The sequence below is a fragment of the Pan troglodytes genome, chromosome 2, assembly GCF_028858775.2.
Source record: "Pan troglodytes isolate AG18354 chromosome 2, NHGRI_mPanTro3-v2.0_pri, whole genome shotgun sequence".
Classification (NCBI taxonomy): Eukaryota; Metazoa; Chordata; class Mammalia; order Primates; family Hominidae; genus Pan; species Pan troglodytes.
This window is the reverse complement of record NC_086015.1, coordinates 56,931,413-56,950,040: the sequence shown is the minus strand read 5'-3', so window position 1 is coordinate 56,950,040 and position 18,628 is coordinate 56,931,413. Positions and strand designations below refer to the sequence as shown.

At 45.1% G+C, this 18,628-nt stretch overlaps 2 protein-coding genes across 9 annotated transcripts in view; both read left to right on the top strand.

The window, feature by feature from the left end:
- The window catches only part of SFMBT1 (Scm like with four mbt domains 1), a 145,695-nt gene extending 145,028 nt beyond the window's left edge, over positions 1-667 (top strand). For all 6 annotated transcript variants that reach the window (XM_009445643.5, XM_016941278.4, XM_054681989.2 and 3 more), the window contains one exon: positions 1-667. In XM_009445643.5, the coding sequence (XP_009443918.1) occupies positions 1-141 (141 nt within the window). In that variant the 3' untranslated portion in view covers positions 142-667.
- Positions 668-7,492: 6,825 nt separating this feature from the next.
- The window catches only part of STIMATE (STIM activating enhancer), a 60,932-nt gene continuing 49,796 nt past the window's right edge, over positions 7,493-18,628 (top strand). The window contains exons 1-2 of one of the 3 annotated variants that reach the window (XM_063805286.1): positions 7,493-7,600; positions 7,832-7,868. In XM_063805286.1, the coding sequence (XP_063661356.1) occupies positions 7,865-7,868 (4 nt within the window). In that variant the 5' untranslated portion in view covers positions 7,493-7,600; positions 7,832-7,864. Of the gene's footprint in view, positions 7,869-9,202; positions 9,281-18,628 lie in introns of all 3 variants that reach the window. The other 2 variants (XM_009445460.5, NM_001251863.4) reach the window with 2 other exon arrangements.

Genomic DNA, 18,628 nt, shown 5'->3' with positions numbered 1-18,628 from the left:
GAAATTGATGGGCAGGCCCTGTTGCTCCTTACCCTTCCCACTGTTCAAGAATGCATGGACTTAAAATTGGGCCCTGCCGTCAAACTTTGCCATCACATAGAGAGGATCAAGTTTGCTTTTTATGAGCAGTTTGCCAACTGAGAAGGACAACCAAAGTGAGCTGGATCTTTGAAGCACAAATGCAGCAAATCCTTCACCCTGCTTTATAAGTGGAGCTGGAATAGTCCTGGGGCTCTGGGGCCTGCAGGTATCAGCTTGCTCTCTTTGCACTTTCGGGGAAGGAGGACTCACAGTGAGGAAGCAAAAACTGTGCACAGAAGTGGATCACCTGCTGGTGGAAATGTGGACATCTCTTGTTCAGCAGATGGCAGTTTTTAAAAAATAAAGATTGTGAGGAAAAGACTTATATAAGAAGAAAAGCATTTCCAGTGGTGTGGCCTGAAAACAAAGAATAACCTAGGCTGCTGGAAAGCACCCTTTTGGTTGTTTTCATTCTGTTTCCTCCCATTGTAGATTGAACTTTGTTCTCTGCTTTCTTTTTCTTGGAAAGAGAGGACTTAGCTTTAAGTCAGCACTGATTTGGGACTGTTCCTAAGGCATATCAGTGCTTCATTGTCATTGTGTTTTTAAGCTTTTTAAAATTAAAACAGTTCATTTTGGGGATGATTATGTGGCTCTAGGGTTTTGAATGTATAGTCACACTTTGATCATTTTAAAATCGATTCTTAGGAGTTCCTTTGTTTACTACCTCTGTTGATAATTGAGCTTACAGCCATGTATGAGGTTTTTTGTATGATGCCATTTTTAAGCTACATGAACACTAAAATTATGACAGAATTTGGAGGGGGGGGAAACTGTTTGCTTTCTTAAAAACATTATATGGGGCACTTACACCAGTTCCTTAACTGACCTGATCTGAGAACTCTACTGTTACTGTTCTCCATCTTGACCCAGCCCGGGCTGCCTGTGTTAAGTATAACATCACCAAGACTGTTAGTATTTCTGTTTAATTGCCCTCTTCCTATTCATTCTCAGAGGGACTTCAGTGACTTTTATTTTGTGTTTACTTTTCTCTAGAGTTGTTTGTCTACCTCTGTTTCATTTCTAAGGTCTTTACTTTGGGTGAAAATCAGTAGGTGTTCCATGGACCCACAGCGAAGTCCATTTGTCCTTCTTTCCAGGTGTCTCCAGTGTAGAAGCACAGCACAGAAAACATGTTTTGGAGGGTAACGCAGAGCATGGAGTTTCTGTTAGCAGTGTCCTCAGTGGCAGGATAAATACTGAGATGTGGTTAAGGATTCTGGAAACCTCTTTGCCTAGCCACACTTAGACTTTTTTCAGCTAATCCTTTAAATTGAATATAATCTTTAGTCCGAGGATTCCCATTTAAACAACTCAGTATTCTTTTAAGTGTGTCTTTTAGCCCAGCTCAAGTTAACATGAACTCCAGGTGAATTTTCACTTACTATTCCATTGCTAGCTATTATAGAATAATAGCGTTTGCTGCACTATTCTAGTCATGAGGAGTGAGGAAAAACATACATAGGTTGTCTCCCTTAAATGGTTTGCTTTGCTGAATGTTTTTTTATCCTAATCACCTGCAAATTTATAACCCAATCATTCTTCCTCAAGATTTGAAAATGTTTTAATCCTGCAAACTGGGTGAATTCTAAACAGCTCTACAAATATAAGGAAATATTACAGCAAATTTTAACTGATTGTGATTTTTTTTCCCATTCCCCACCACCCCAACCTATTTTTGTGGACATTGACGAATAATCTGGAGCCTCTCTTCATTGGGTAATTCATAAACCAACTTAACTCAAGCCCTGCAACTAAATCATACATTAAATCATTAACTCTTCACTTAGGTTCCTACCAGATCTATCTGGGAAGAAGCTTCATTTAAGTAAAAATTAATATGTTTGAAACTTAGAGATCCAGTTTTTAAAAATTTAATTCTGTGTCTGTGGAAGACAAGGATATATAGGGAATGCTAGGGAATAATTAGCATTAAACATTAAGCTTTTGGTGGGTAGTGGTGGTAATCTTGCTTAATGAAATTTCCTGAGAGTTCAGTCAAGGTACTAAGGAAAAGAGGGCCCCTTGAGGAAGAATAATGGAACAGAATTTCTGGAATTAATGTTTAGGGCCTCGTGTTATTATCTTATTTAGGAAAGTGAAATATATTTCCTATAAGAGGGAATTTACCAAACACAAGAACAATGAATGCTTTATTTTGTCTCTCTTTTGACTTCTCCAGAAACCACAGAATTAAGAATCATCTCCCTTCACAGGTGAGGGGATGAAGGCGCTGAAGGGCAAAACATACAGCCCTACGTAGTCTCTGATCTGGGTAGAGTCAGAGCCCAACAGGCTTGTTTATACCATGATTATTCAGGCTCAGCCCGTTCCTAGAGAAAGCTGACTCTACATGGTCAAGTAAGTTGAGTTTCCCTTAATATTTCTTGCATTCTCCTATTAAGGCATAGTTTATTAGGCAATTGCATAAAGAATTATATCCCCCAGCGCCAACTCCCGTATATTATGTAAGCAAGGATAATTGGGAATTTAGCACAGGGCACTTTTTTAACTTAAAGTTTGGACTTAATTTACCTCACAAAGCTGCTGGGACTGGGCTAGATAACAATGATGTTCTGGTTACTGTGATGCTGAAACAGATTTCAAGCCAGATAATAGCTCACCATGTTGGGGTAAAATGTTGGTATGTTGCACACAGGTGCAAGAACTTTGTTTTTTAGAGAGACCAACTTCTTAAATGTGTAACAGTCACATTGTGAAGGGACTGCATTTGTCTGGATTTCACCTGCAGCTGGGCCCACAGCCTGCCTGAGGTCAGAAAATTTTTCATGACCCATTTTTTACCCTGAATTGACAAGTTTAGAAAACAGGTTAATGGACTACTTCATCCTCCTGGACCTGGAAAAGCTGGCTGACCAATATTAGACTATTACTGCTCAATTAGTGTGCTAGGGAAACCTTTTTGCTGCACATGCAGATTTTTCTGTGACATTTTGACTAGATTTTGAGGGCTTCTGGGGACTATGCTGTTTTCCTTTGTACACCATCTTCATCCTTCTCATTTGAAGCAGAGTTGAAGTGGCTAATGCAGGGAATGCATTTATGGAAGCTTGCACGCTATCTGCCTTTGTTCAGCAATGCAGGTGGCTCCTAGCATTTATCTATGTTATAGATATGTGAGGTCAGGGAAGGGTACTTACTAACCTCTGGAAAAGATGAGCTTCTTGATAAATATGTATTGACTTATGGTAGAAGCAAACATAGAAAACTAGTTCAGAACTTAGCCTTAATATGCCTTTTCTCCTGGAAGTAAAATATTCTCACTGTGAGAGAGAAGACATTGGACCTTAGCTTCCAGAGGACCTGGATACACTTTACTTGCTCTCTAGTACCAATTCAGTCACTAATGTGGTACCTGAATACAATTTAAAAGCTTTAGGAGGCCTTAGGTAGGGTGGGACTCAGAATCATTTCCCTCTCTCAAGCCAAAAAGTGTTTCTGAGGGACACATAGAATATCAGGCAATCTAGATGGGAACATTTGGGAAAACTATCACAGGCAATTATATTTACTTGGCACCTATATCACCAAAGATTGTTCTATTTGAGACACCATTTACTGGTTTAATTGATCAACAGTGGAACACACCCTGGATTTGAACTCTGATCCTGTATATTGAGGATGTGCCGTGTGTGCACACACCAGTTCAGAAGTGTTCTGTGTTATCAGTAGGAAATCTGTTGGTCTTATGAAGCTAAATGAGTAGAAGGCATCACTACAAAAAATGAAGTATAAATCTTGGTGGGGACCAGATGCCCCCTTTTCAAGCTTGGATTTCCTTGCTCCTGGGTCCACTGTAAGCAACCATATGTTTGTCATGGTGCTGACTCAGAAATCGTAGGACAGAGAGCCTCCTGCAAAACCAAAAAGAAATGTTACTTTCCTGCTATTATAATTCTTCCTTGACTTTGTTCACTTTAGATGTTTTACTAGTGAGTTTTGATGACTCCCACCCCTTATGTGAGAATGTGCATACTTTGGAAACTTGAATTTATCCAAACAAGCTACCTATGACTTAGAGTTTGGGCATAAGTTTTAAATTCAATGCTCAGTCGAAATGGATCTGGTTCCAGGCCCACTCCAAGGGTGGTTTCAGGGGTGTTTTTTCAGTACTTGTCCCAGACCACACAGGTAGCCTTGTTTCTGAGGGCAGCTTTATGGGGAGGTGTAGAAGGTGGTGGGCAGCAAATGCACTGCAGAGTCATTTTCTTGGGTATGGTGTTTAAGAAGCCTGAGATTTTCACAAGAACCAGCAAAACCAGGAGTGGAGAGTTGGGGAGATAGAGAAGTAGGCCTAAAACTCCCTCTTCTTGAGTCTTTTTTGACTTAATACACCATTGGGTCTGTCCTGGTGCTATGGCCTATCACAAAGGACTGTTTTAAGAGAGAAGCAAGCCACAGCCTTGCCAGATAAGTCTCCAACACCAGCAGAAAAGCACGGACCCTGATCTGTGGGAGGCAAGGGTCTCCCATTATTTCTGGAGGCAAATGGTGCCTTCTAGTGAAATGGTGCCACCATTTGCTGATGGGGGTGCCTGTTCTCAGGATGTGTGGAAACTCAGGCCTGAGGGTTTCTACATGGTTTATTCAATCTAACTGCATACCTAGCTTGGCAGAATGGAGGTGGACAAAAGTGCTGAAAGGATGAGGGTAGGCTTTTAGGGCAAATCAAGTCACAAAGCAGATGATTGAGGGAGGTTACAAAGCTTAGGCAGAGTTAAAGTTGGGCAGTCCATTAGCTCCTTTTGCAAGAATCTCTGGAGACGGTAGTTTGAATGTTTCTCTTGAGATTTCAAGTGCTCATTTCTTTTCCCCTTCCTTTCTTCCTTTTTTTTTTTTTTTTTTTTTTTTTTTTTTTCATTGAATATTCTCTGAAGACAATCAGAGGCCTGCCAGGGAGGGACTCCTGGCTGGTTCCAGCACTGTCCTTAGGCCTCTTTTTAATACTAACTTGTTGGAACTGATGCACTTTGTTTAATGTATTTTACCTTTTTTTTTAAAGCTGCTCATTTAGAACAAAATCAAATGCTTATTGCATTGTATCCTTCCTGCTTGCTGTTTTTCCTCTTAATTTCAAAAGTTATGCATTGAAGATAAAAGTACACTTAAGAAGTATGCACAAGAATACCTATTAAAATAACTACCATCAAGTTTGATGGTATAACTTCAGAGGATTAAAAAAAACTATTTTGGATTAATATTTTGCGTGTTTTTTTTGTAAATATGATTGTATATAAACTGGTGGTACATTATGACAGTTTTAAGTGGTTGTGAGAAAACTAAAGAGAACAGGTCTTAAGCTATGTTTAACCTTAACTTTGTGCTGATTTGACAGCAAGGAAGGCATTTTGGCCAGAGTAAATTTTTTAAAACTCTTTCCAGCGGGACCTCAGAGAATCATTTCCAAATAGATGAGAAGTTCCTTCCTACTTTAATAAAACTCTGGAATTCTTCCCCCTCTCTTGCTGTCTCATCCTTTACCTTCTGGATTTAGGTGCTTTTTAATTCCAGTTCAGGAAAGATAGGAAGAGTAGAATTTCCCCACAGCAACCTTGCTCCTGACATTGGGGATTCCGCCCCGATCTCTGAAGACTGCTTCTTGTTTGTTCCTCTGTGAGCCTTAAGGATTCCTCCACAGCTGGATGTGCAGAACAATTCTTTGTCAAAAACATCACTTTTCAGCTCTGTGTCCAATTTTCCTTGAGCTGTCTGTGTCTTCAAGCAATCAATAGTCTCCTTATGCCCAACCACAATCTCTTCTGCTTTAAGACGTAGCCTCTTGTTTGGTTCTCTCTAAACATGTACTGTTAACTGTTGAGCATCCTCATAAGATCCCTCTTAGACTAAAAGACAGTCATGCAATTTTAATTTTCCCTTATCCATTTATTTTTTTAATCTGATTTTCTGTATTTGCCCATGGCCAGTACTTGTGGAGAGTTTAAAATTTTATAAATTAAAATTCCATTTAAATTAAGCATTTTGTCGCATGTTCTCTGTACCAGGCACCATACTGAATTTGAATTGAAGGGTAAATAAAAATAATTCCTGCCCTCAGGAGGCTCACACTTAGCTGTGGGAGAGAGACATGTGTACAGCTGTCAAATTTAGCAGTCTGAAAAGTTTTGGTGGAACAGTACACACTAGGTAATGTGGGAGCAAGAGGGAGAGGGAGGTCAGAAAGGCTTTGACACATGAGGAGCAGTTCATGGAGCAGGGAAAAGGGAATGGCATCCATGCAGCTAGAATGCTACATAAAGGCACAGAGGTGTGAAAATGTAAGAGAAGGCTGGAGAATTGCATTTTTATTCTCTAATCAGGTTAATATTCCTGTTCACCAAGAAAGCTTTTAGCTAGCATATAACTCTCTTAGGTAATTGGAATTTGGGGGGCTATTTAATAGGAAACTTTTTCCTAGAGATGATATTTACTGTTGAAAACATGTAGCTCAGTGTCAACTGGACTTACACCATGTGTTCACTGACATTCTGCAGCAGGAAGGTCAGCGGCTCTAGAGCACCAACAAGAAGGTATCCAGAGAGAGCCCAGATTGGGCTGGGAGAATGGGTGAGTGTCAACTGGACTTACACCATGTGTTCACTGACATTCTGCAGCAGGAAGGTCAGCGGCTCTAGAGCACCAACAAGAAGGTATCCAGAGAGAGCCCAGATTGGGCTGGGAGAATGGGTGAGAGAATGGGGACTCAGGGTCTTGTTAAAGGCAGAGCACAGGTTCTGAGAAGTTGGAAAGGGTTAGGTGGGAGTGTGTGTGCAGGGGGATGTTGGAGCCTGGAAAATACCAACCATTTGTCTTTTACACTCTAAAGGTAGTTGTGCTCCCCAAGTGAATAAGGTGGGACATGTGCACGTCAGGTTTTCAGTGTGAAACCTGGTATATTTCCAAATGAAAGTGATTGGATTCAGGTGACCATTTAAATTATGTCTATGAAAAAAGCAAATAGACTTGGGGCCTTGATAAGCCTTTAGCTAGGGAAGTAGGAAAAAGACTCAAATGTCTGGGTTGGAGGGAAGACTCCTGTACTCAGTCTCAGATTGTTTTCCTTATTCACTTGCTTCAGAATAATCCAGGCTGCAAACTATTGGGCCCCACCCCAGAACTACTGAATCACGATCTCTGAGGGTGGAATTCAGGAATGATAATAAATTCTCCAGGATATAGGGATTTGCCTTAGAGGAAAAAATAATTTGACCACAGGCCGTCCCAGCTCCTACCTCCGGACCTGGAGCTCGTGATTCCCAGGCTCTCATTCCGGTCTGCGGTGCCCGGCTCACCTGGCCTGTCTACCTGCGGGCGTGGCGGGGTTGGAGAGGGGAGTGGGACCCGCGACCCCGCCCCCTGGCCCGGCCGGAGCCCCGCCCCTCGGGGGCGGGTGGGGAGAGCTGCCGCGGCCGAGGCCCGCCCCAACCTTGGCTGCGCCAATCAGGCACTGCGATCTCAGACGTCGGGTTACGCGCGGCGCGGAGTCGGCGGCCGGGCGGAGGTACCGGCTCAGGCTTGGGATCCCGGCTGCGGGTTTGGCGGCGCTGCGCCGGCAGGCAGCGAGGCCGGGCGGGCCCTGGGCCCTCGCGCCCCTCCCGCGAGGCCTGCCATGCAGGGCCCCGCCGGGAACGCGAGCCGGGGACTGCCAGGCGGGTCGCCCTCCACGGTCGCGTCCGGGGCGGGCCGCTGCGAGAGCGGCGCGCTCATGCACAGCTTCGGCATCTTCCTGCAGGGGCTGCTCGGCGTCGTGGCCTTCAGCACGTTAATGCGTGAGTCTGGGACCCCCCGACCCTCCGGAGGCCCTGCGCGGCAGCCGCGGCCCGGCCCCCCTGGGGGCCCCTCCTGCGCGGAGAGTGCAGGCCTTGGGACCCGAATTGCTCCTCCCCCGCAAACCCAGGCTGGGTATTCCTGCACTAGGGGTAGCCCGAGCCCCTCACCTACTCGCTGTGGCCTCCAGACAGGAGTGACCCTTCCCCTTTCCACCTTAAACGTCTGTCTTTTGAGACGCCAGTCTAAAACTCGCCTACCTCCCACCTTACCATCTCGAATTGTTACCCCACTTCCCAGCCTGGAATCATGACCCCCAAGGGTGACATCCCCTTGTCCGCCCCTTCTCAGGGGCTCTTCGTGCTTAGAACCCACATCCCTCAATCCCCAGTGCGATGCTGAGCTCTTTTCTGCCCCTTCACTCTTCAAGGATCTGCCTTCTCCGTTCACATTTAAATCCTGCTACTTTGCATCCCTCTCAACACCTGGAGTGTTAGGGCCATGCCTTCCGTTTCCCAGTACCCGCCTCCCTCTCCGTGGCCCTTCTTCCTCAGCTTTAGTTTCCCTTTTGTCAGGGTAGGACCCACCCAGTCTGCCTTCTTCCCCAGATCCCCTTCCTCTCGTTTATTCCGGAACAGGCCCACCTGTTCCATCTCTGTCCCAAGCTTTCCTAATAAGCCGCATCTATAGCTTCCCCTGGCTGTTCCCTTTCCACTTTTATTCTTTATATTTTAAGTTTCCTTTTCCATTAAACTTGGGCACCTTAGTGGCTGAATAGAGAAGGAAGCCCCCACCCTGTTCTCATGTGTGCTGTTGGGGGGTGGGGGGGGCTTCTGTTTTTCATCGTGTGCATCCTTCCCTTATTAAAGTAACAAGAAGTTTTGCTCGACATGTAAGCCTAGGAGTGCCCTTGTGACTGCGTTTTAGGGGGAAGGAAAGGTTATAACTATCTGTGCAGAGTCATTAATTCCAAAAATGACTTGTTCTCAAAACTTCCCCACTGTGCTTGTGTGGACAGAGTGGAGAGTTCCTGCAGAAAGTATGCTTTGGGGTACTCAGGAGGGATCTTGCAGCTGTGTGCCTTTGTCTTGTGGGGTCCAGTTGCTGGAGTGGCCACCTTGCTTGTTTATAACTTGGGGTTTCTTTGAGTGAATTCTCTCAGGCTTTAAGTAACCCTGAAGAGGCTCTGATCATGGATACCGCGTTCTTCTGGTGGCCTGTCCTTGATAAGTCTTATAAGTGCCCAACTGTCTATGTTTGCCACTTTTTCTTTCCTTTTTAGTCCCAACTTGCCTTGCTTTTTCTCTGCTAAACAAATACCCACTTGTTCCCACAGTAATAATTTGTGACAACTTAGCCAAAATCCGCTGCTGACTTGGGCGCATGTACTGTACGTGTGTGTTTTCAAGACATGGTGAGTGGATCTTCATACCCCTCCTACTTCTCTGTCCTCCAGACAGCCTTCCTTTCTCTCTGAAGGAACTGTAGGTTAAATTTTTCTTTTGCTCCCTAACCTGAGGTTTCTTAGCCTAGCTCTGGCTGTTTCCATAGGTTTGATTGATGCTGATGGCCCGGCTTGTCCCCTAGGGTTTGACACTTGTGATTCAGAGAAGGAAATGTGATGATGACAGGGCAGAGTTGCTCGCAGCTGAGAAGTGTATCGGGTTGAATGTGTTCTGAGTGGAGTCTTCAGGGACATATTCACTTCTTTACTTAATCTTCAGCGTGAGCACATGTGCAAATCCCACTGTGGTTGGTACTTTCTGTGTGCAGAGATTGAACTAGAAAGCAGTCTCTTGTTCACTGTGAGGCTTGACGTGGACAGAGCTTGTGGAAATGGCTGGTGGGTCCTGGGGTGATGTGGGTAGGAGTGATGGGGAGAAGAGCTGGAAAGGCTAGAGCTATGTCTGCCCTGACACAGAAATGGAGGTGAGAGCAAGAGCCTCCTCCCCCTACCTAGAAGCAGACAGAGCAGACCAGAGCAATGGTACTCTGGGAGCTGGACAAGAAGAAGCCCACTGACTGGGATGCAGTCAGGGTGGGGCCCTTCTTATCTCTCAGATTTCTTGGTCCTGTTGAAATAGAACTGCGAGGCTTTTCCTTCTTGAACTACTGGGAAGAGGAAGAAATCTCTAAGGTGGAAGAGGAAGGAGATCAAGGTAGCCTTAAGGAAGTACATCTGCGAGCCATTTGGCGTTGTCCTGGGCTATTAGTCCTCCGTCCTTCTCAGTCTGGCGGAGCTGCCAGGAGGGGCATCTGTTGAAGGCCAGGCTCCCCTGACGAGGGTCCCCCTCGCAGCCCTGAGGGAGGGAAGTCTTAGTGTGTGTTAAGGTGAGGCCACTCCATCCTTCCTCAGTTCTGTTATCTTCAAACATTTTAAATACCAACCAGTCTGTTCTGAGCAGTTTAAACAGCCGTTGTCCTTTGAGGGGCTGTTTTTGAGATCACAGTCTTTTCCCTTCTGAGTACCCGTGGCCCTCGAGGCAATGGGCTCACTGCCTGTCTTCTGGAACGCTTCCCCAGTCCTGATGGCCAACACTATTGTTTCCTGTTGGACCAGCTCTGACTGTAGAATGAACCCATTTCTCTGCAGACAAGCTGTGAGGTAATTTTCCTTACTTCACCTCCCTGATTTCAGTGACCCCTCAGACCACTGTCTTTATGTTCCTTTTTCTATCCAGAAAAATCACTTTTTTCTCCACTTACACGTTGCCTTGTTTTTGTTTGTTTGTTTGTTTGTTTTTAATCTGGGGAGGTTTGTCCTGAAGGAAGATTACTTATATATATTAATGTCTCTGGGGAGGATTCTGGTTCTGCAAGAATTTCTCATTCTGGTGCTTTGATAGACTTCTTGCCTTACTATGTAGGGTTTATAGACCCTCTTGGTCCAGGCAGTTGAGAACGTATATGCCAGGTCATACATGGTAGCCCATTATTCAAGCTGCATAAACATGCAGACTGTTACAGGCACCACCCACACACATGTCCCAGTGTCAGCACTGCCTTGTTGAGTTGGCGGGCTTCCTAGAGGCTCCAGCTAAGGTACCCTGTGTACGCAAGGAAAGATGAACATACTCAGAGACAAGCTTATGAAGATACTTTCCACTTAGAGTTTTCTGAAGTGTCTGCTAGGTATCTGCATAGAAAGAAACGCTTTAAACGAGGGGGCTTTGTCATAGTCGGCCTGCCAAGCAATTCCTCGTTTTGGTGGTTTTGTCTATAGTCTGTGACTTGACAAAGTTGCTCAGCTAGGGTCTCAGCAGAACAGAGCTAAGCAGTCCTAGAGCTCAGCAAACTGTTCCAGTGCAGGGTAGCCAACCAGCTGTCAGCCAAAGGTCGTGTTGGCCAGTGTGTGTGTTGGCATTTGGGGGTGTTTACTCTCAGGACATGTGAATGCAAAGCAAACTCAAGCCTCCCTCACCGTGCACAGTCAGGGTTCTGGGCTGAAGTGTAGACAGAATTGGTTTTTAATAAAACAAGTATTTTGAGAGCTTGGATAAATCTGCCTGCCTATTTTTGTTATAGACATGGGGGCTAGCCAGCTGGGAGAAATGTGTCCATGTTTTACAAGAACACTGCTAACATTGAGAAGTGATAACTTTTTTCCTGCAATCCAAAGTAAAAATCACAAACCAGTCCACTCAGCTTTGATATCTTAAATGAGAGTTTCTGGGGTTTTCTCCATGGTAAACCGGCCTCCCTATGTGCTCTGTGTGAACAGGCTTGTGTTGGCACAACCTTCCCTACGATCACCTCTCCCCACCCCATCCTGGTTTTTATCTCTAAAAATGTCAAACGTAGAAAACATGAAAAATAATACACTGAACATCTGTCTGCCCTCTACCTAGATTTAGCAGTTGTTCACATTTTGTCACATTTGCTTTACCTCTTTATGCTTTTTTTTTTTTTTTTGGCTGAGCCATTTGAAGGTAAATTGTGACCAGCATCACACTTTACTGCTAAATACTTCAGCTAAGTCTCCCCAAAATAAGGACAATCTCCCACATAACCACAATTTCATCATCATACTTAAGAGAATTAATAATAACTCTATGATATCATCTCATATCCAGTCCATAGTCACATTTCCCCAAATGTCACAAGTCTTTTATAGCTGGAGTTTTTAAAAGCTAAGATCCAATCAAGGTCCACACGTTGTGTCTGGTTACGTTTTCAGTCACTTTCGTTTCTAGAAACACATACATGCACACTTTTTTTTTTTTTTTAATGTTTCTGGCTTTTTGAAGAGTTCTGGCTGCTTGTTGTGTGGAGTGCCCCACATTCTGGAGTTGTCTGGGTGTTTCCTTGTGGTGTTTGAATTGTTTCACTGGCCCCTGTTTTCCTGAGTTTGGTCTGGAGCAGTTATTAGATTCAGATACCCAGTTTTATGGCAAGAACACGCCATAAGCGGCGCTGTATGTTTCATGTACATTCCACCAGGAGGCATGTGACATCACGCTGCCCCACTATTAGTGTTAATAAGGTTGATGACTTGGTGATGGTGGATGGAAGACCTCTCAGTCTCTCCCTCGTAAAGGTACATCTTCCCCTGGGCAATTAATAAGGGATCTCTGCAGTGATAATACTTTGAGATCATGTGAATACTCTGTTTCCCAGTAGCCTTTCACCCAGTGATCACCTCCTCCTGGTAAAATAGCAGAATACAGTGACAGCTGAATTGGAGCTGGAGCTCACGAGTGAAGGCGCCTGTCTTTGGGTCTGGAACCCAGCACAAACTCAATCAGTGTCGCTGTCCTTTCCTCCTTCTGGAGTGCCAGCATGGGCAAAGGAAGAACGCCCCTTTTTTCATGCCAGGCTGGTGTTGTGGCCAATGTTAGCATACTGGCTGGCTCAGAGCTTTCATTTTTAGAAAGTTTTCAGGTTTTCTAAATGTTTATTTATTTGGTAGCATTTATCCATAATGGCGATCTGCTGCTTGATTTATCATGTAACTTCATTAATTTCGAATAAAATCAGGACAACAGGAAGTTGTCTGAATTAGGGGACAATCTGAGTTGTAGAATAACTTACCAAATGCATTTTTTTTAAGCTTTTGAATACCTCTGTTGGCCACATGTTGCCCTGTTGGGGCCTCTCATGCTTCTGCTGCTTTAATATCTGTTTAAAGTCTTTTGCAGTTAGTATATTTGCACAAACATGAAGATTTGTTGAAGGGGTTTTACAAGTGGTTAAAAATAACAGGATCCCTGGCTCTGGATCCAGCCTGACCCAACATCCATGTCTGCTTCGCTCTGCCATGTGGTGCCCCTGAGCAACTTCTGCATTTCTCAAAGCTTCAGTTTTCTCCCCAGTAACATGTGGTAATAATCTGTCTTTTCTGGGGCTATGGAGATGAGAAAGAATGTGTTTGAGGAAGCTGGGTTGGTGTCAGGCACATGTTAGGCCCTCCTTGGGGGTGTGTGTGTCTTCATCCTTGTTATTACATTGTATTCATGAGTTGGGCTGAAAAATGTTTCACAAGTGCTTAAGTAACTTATTTTCTGAATTAGGTTAAACATTCCCCTTTCTTTCTTGTTTGTACAATGTCTTTACCTTTAGCCCTCTTCACAGAGTGCATGGCAGTGAAAAAAAAAAGAAAGAAAAGCACCTTTAGCCCAGCCAGCACAGTGAGTGTGAATCCAGATTAGCACGCGCCAAAACAAGGTGGCTTTCGTGGCCAAAATAATCTTCCTTGACCTAATCTTTCTTGTGTTTTTACCAGCAGGGCCCTCATGTGGGCTCTGAGAGAGAGGGCAGTGGGTGCCGGGGCTGCCCCACTTCCAGGTGATGAACCTGCTTCAAGTCGCTGGCTTTTCTTTGCCCAGGGCCCATGGTAGTAGGTGGTGGTGCTGGCCCCTGGAGCCGGCCTCTTTTCTGCAGCCTGCTCTTCACTGAGTTCCCAGCATGCCAACCCCCCTCACAGGAACCCTGTACAGAAGTGGTCGGTGAGCAGGTGAAGTGCCTTGTACAAGGGCTCCTGGTTAGTAAGTGCAGAACTGAAATGTAAGCCGGGTCCCTGGGACCCCAGACACCCTGAGCCACTTCCTCTGTGCCTGCCTGCTTTTTCCACCCCTCTTTCCACACAGGTGCACTTTCTGATTACTCTGTATCTGTGGCTACTTCACCTCATTTTTTTTCTATCTGAACAATTCTGATTTTATTTCTTGATAATTATTTTTATTTAAGTAATTTTATTTAAAGCATTATTGTTTTTTGACTGTTGATAACATTAAAAATATAAATTTGAAATGACTCATCAATCATTTCATGCATACATGAGTCACACCCTAGGTCTGCTTTTCTGGGCCTTTGTGAAGATTTTCCTTGCCTGGGCAGAGGGTGGTGATTCTACCCCAAGGCTGTGGTCTAGCATCTGAGGCGAAGGCACCCCCACCCTACCCCAGAGCAGCAGAAGCAGGCAGCACGGAGTCCCTTTACTCGCTGGTGAGGAAGGGTCTGTAGGGCTCTGGGTGGCTTCAGGTTACCTGCTGAGTTTCACAGAGTTCGTTTCCCTGTTGGTTGCCATATGACTATAAGGAAGGTCATTAATAATCTTGAGGTTTACCCAGAAGAATTATCCTTTTCCTCGTGTATGCATAGAAGCAGTTGGTGAGTCTCTTTTAGATTACTCCACTGCTAGGAAAGCTATCCATTGAATCCAGAGTTTTTCAGCCTGGCACTGTTGGTACTTTGGATGAGATAATTCTTTCTTGTGGGAGGCTCTCCTGTGCATTGCAAGGCATTTAACAGCATCCCCAGCCTGCCTCTACCCACTAAATGCCAGTAGAATCTCTCATTGTGACAACCAAAAATGTCTCCCGACATTGCCAACTGCCCCCTGGGGGGCCAAATCGCCCCTATTTAAGAACCACTGCATTGGGTTCAGTTTGTGAATTCCTCAGCAAACTCATATTTACTCTAGAAGAACAGATTAGAAGGTCAGTGTGTTGTTTCCAAAGTATAAGAACAGTGGACTATCAGGATCTCTTAAGTACTTTGGTGCCAAGCCCGCTATTGGATGTTTCCTTGACGAAGAGCTGAGACTGGTCCCCAGTCCTTGAGGGGCTCACAGCTGGAACAGGCTGTAGGAAGGCAGGCAGGCAATTCCAGTATAGCGTGAAGAGGATTGTAGAAGCCTGAACACACTGGAGAGGGGGAATGAGGGGTTCCGCCTGGGGACTCGAGGAAGTGTCCCTGAGGAAGCTCCACCTGAGCACCAGGCTAAGGGCTCTCGACATGGAGGGGGTGGTAAGAGCAAAGGTTCACGTAGAAGAGACCAGCGCTGGAGAGGGTAGAGGCAGAGGGTCTCAGAACAAAGAGGCAGTGTATTCGGAGGCTTTCCAGAGAGCCTTCCTTATTCCATTTCAGGCCTCTTTTACGGGTGCATTTAAAGAGGATGAATTAAATTATTGGGTGTCAAGTCAGGGTCTGCTGTACTGCATGCTCCATTTGTATTATTTCCTTGAGAACCTTTCTTTTAAAGCAGTTTTACATCTCATGTGGCAGCCCCTGAGAAACATAACACTGTTTATCTTTGGGGCTACAGAAGAAGAAACAGGGACCCAGTATCTGCCTGGCCCCCATCCTCTTGGTAGTGCCTTCTGAGCTAGACAGTGATGTGGACAGACGTGCCGTGCTCACCCAGGCTTGGGCATTTAGTCCTCACACAGCCTGAGAAGTAGGGACTGATAGTATCTCCGTCTTATAGATGAGGAGATTGAGTCGCAGAGAGATTAAGTAACCCACTCAAAGTCACACAGCCAGTAAGTGGTAGAGCTAGGCAGTGTGGTTGTGCAGACCTTCCATTTGGATAGTAACAAAGCCGCTCCTTATTGTTAACTAGCTTTTATGGATTGTCTGCCATAGTCCACACAGATGTGGAGAAGGTAGAGATACTTTCAGCCTGGATTGTATGCAGCTCTCGAGGTGTGGGCACAGATCGCCAGCTTAGGCAAGCCCTGGGAACCACCGTCGCCCACTGAGCATGGTTGCAGGCTTTGGAGGGGTCGGGCTTTGCTATAGAACATCTCTGACAGAAGTTCAGTTGTTGGTACATTCTAAAAATTCTGTACCTACTACGGCAGGATAGTCATGCATCGAAGTCGCCTTAGTGCCTGTGAGAAGCCTTCTCCGTTGACTTACTGAAGCCCCATCTGAGCATCACATGCCCTCTTGCCGCGTCTTGTTTAGTGTGCCCTCTTCATTCTAAGGGTCATTTTGTGCCATAAGCAGGTTCCACTCAAGCCATTTTGGGGAGGAGGAGGCAGAGGCTGGTGAGCTCAGCCCACTGAGGGCAGGTTTCATGGTGCGGACATTGGGTGGGGTGGCACGAGGAAGGAGGGAGAGGCTGGGGATACCCAACCAGTGTTTTTCTTGGCTTTAAAACTTCTTTTAAAGACGTGATGTTGTGTATTCATGGTTTTTCCGGTCACCAACCATTGATGGGCATCAACAACTTTCATGCTTTTTCTTTATTTCTTGTATGCAGAATAAGTCAGGACACATACAGGGCCAACTCTGCTTTTTCATACATTCATCTTACTTAAAATGCTTCCTCTGCCAAGCTTTTGTCTAGTCCATGGGCTTTTCCAGGCCTCTTCAGCTCATCTGTGTTCTTCGTGGGCTCTTCCATTTTGTTATAAGACATCTTCATTTAATAGTATGAAATGACGTAGAGGCATGAGGTAGTATCAGTGCATTTAAATGACGTGAGCATAAGACACTGTCCTATAGGAATAGTTGAAACACAGCCACACGGTGCATGCCGCGTCCTTTTACCCAGAGCCCTGTGCAGTGTGCACCATCGGATCATTAGAGCAGCTTTCTATTTGGGTACAGAGTTTTGGGCAAAAATATCTGCAGGTGGTTACATCGAGCAGGGCTCTCTGCACTCAGTTTATGTGCATCCAGTCTTCGCATGGGGAGCAGTGGACTATGTCGGGGAGGCTTGCTCAGAGCGCATTTAAGCAAGCATGTTACTGACCTGGCTACCCTTCACTTGCCAGGGCTTTGCCTTGGGGGTGTCTGAGGCAGCCCGTTGTATGTTACAAGTCTGCTATTCCATTATGCCCTGACCCTCAGTCCAAGCCCTGGAGCAAAAAGGGGTTCAGAAGCACGTGAGAGGCTGGAGATGAGGGACATGTGTTACGGTCCTAAAGACATAGTGTAGGGAGATTCAAGTGTTTTTTTTCTGTCAAGAGCCCTGGCTTTATTCTGCCTTCAGATTTCTTTGAGAAACCCCATCAATTACTGGCAAAAACAAAACAAAACAAAATAAAAACTGATTCTGTTATATGAAGTTAGAGCAAACAGGGATGCTAAATTGCCTATTAATCCATTTAGCAGATTACATATTGAATTTTTTTCCAGTGTGTTTAAATAAATCATTTACTAATATTCTAAATAGGTAAAAACCTTCAGGAAAATGTCCAGCACACATGCCATAGTGTCACCATGAGCTGGGTTGGAATGTTGCTGCTATGGACAGGACCTTATCCTGGATGCAGCCATTTTATAGTGAAATCTCATTCTCCCAGTCACGGAGGTCCTCAGGCCAGGCTAGTGTGGATGTGGTGACGGATGAAGTTTGGTGTGGGGTGATATGAGGCCTAAGGGCGTGGAGGCAGGTTGTGGGTAGGAGAGGCACTGTCTCAAAGCATTTGTGAACTGCTGAGCCCTACCAGGGAGCTGCTTGGTGCTTGTTCTCATTGGCTGTAGCTGCTGTGGTGCCATGCGTGGTCCTTCTTAGTGTACGTCTAAGGCAGCATCCTTGTGTCTTGCAGGACAGCCAGGCTCCTGAGCCTACTGCCCCCATCTTCCTTTTGCCAGCTTTTCCTGTGCCGCAAACATCCAGTCTGTGTGGTACAGAATAGGCCTCTGCCTGTGCCTGGGTCCGGTCCACCAGCCAGGCTGTGCTGGCACACAGTGCCACCTGAAGATGCTATGGCGAAATGCTCCTCCAGTCCAAGTTTGCTGCTGAGCAGTGAGATCTTGGGAGGTGGAAGGAGGCTGGGATTATTTTCTTTTCTAACTACTAAATACTTCAGCATGCATTTTCTAAGGACACAGGTGTTCTTTTATGTAACCACAGTATAATGATCAAAACTCAGGAAATTTAACATTAATATGTTATTAACAATCCACAGTCCATGTTCACATTTCATCAATTGCCTGAATACTGTCATCGCTTTTTTTTTTCCTGGTCCAGAGGCACACTTGACATTTAATTGCCACATTGCTTTAGTCTCCTTTAGTCTGGAATTGTTCTTTGGCCTTTCTTTGTCCTTCCTAGCCTTGACACTTTTGAGAAGTATAGGCCAGTGATTCTGTAAAATGTCCCAGATTGGGTTTGTCTGATATTTTCTCATGATTACATTCAGGTTACATGTTTTTGGCAGGCTGCTGCCTGCATACGTGATGCCATGGCCTACTCAGTGCGTCATAACCTGAGGTGCCTGGTGTCAGTTGATTCTAGTGTTGGTGAAGGTTTCATTGATAACTGGGGTAGGGTTGCTCCTCCAGCTCTCTCACTGTGAAGTTACAGTTTTTCCCTTTGTAATTAATAACTGATTTACAGGGAGATATTTTGAAACAATGTAAATATAAGATCTGTTTTCATTCTTTCTTGGAAAGCCTCCCCCATTTGGAAGGGAGCCACAAATACAGAGTGAAGGTCCTCCAGCCAGTTTTTGATCTGGTAACTCTCTGGTGACGAAACTGAGTCACATGTGTAGAGTACTCATTACGTGTCAAGTCTTGTAAG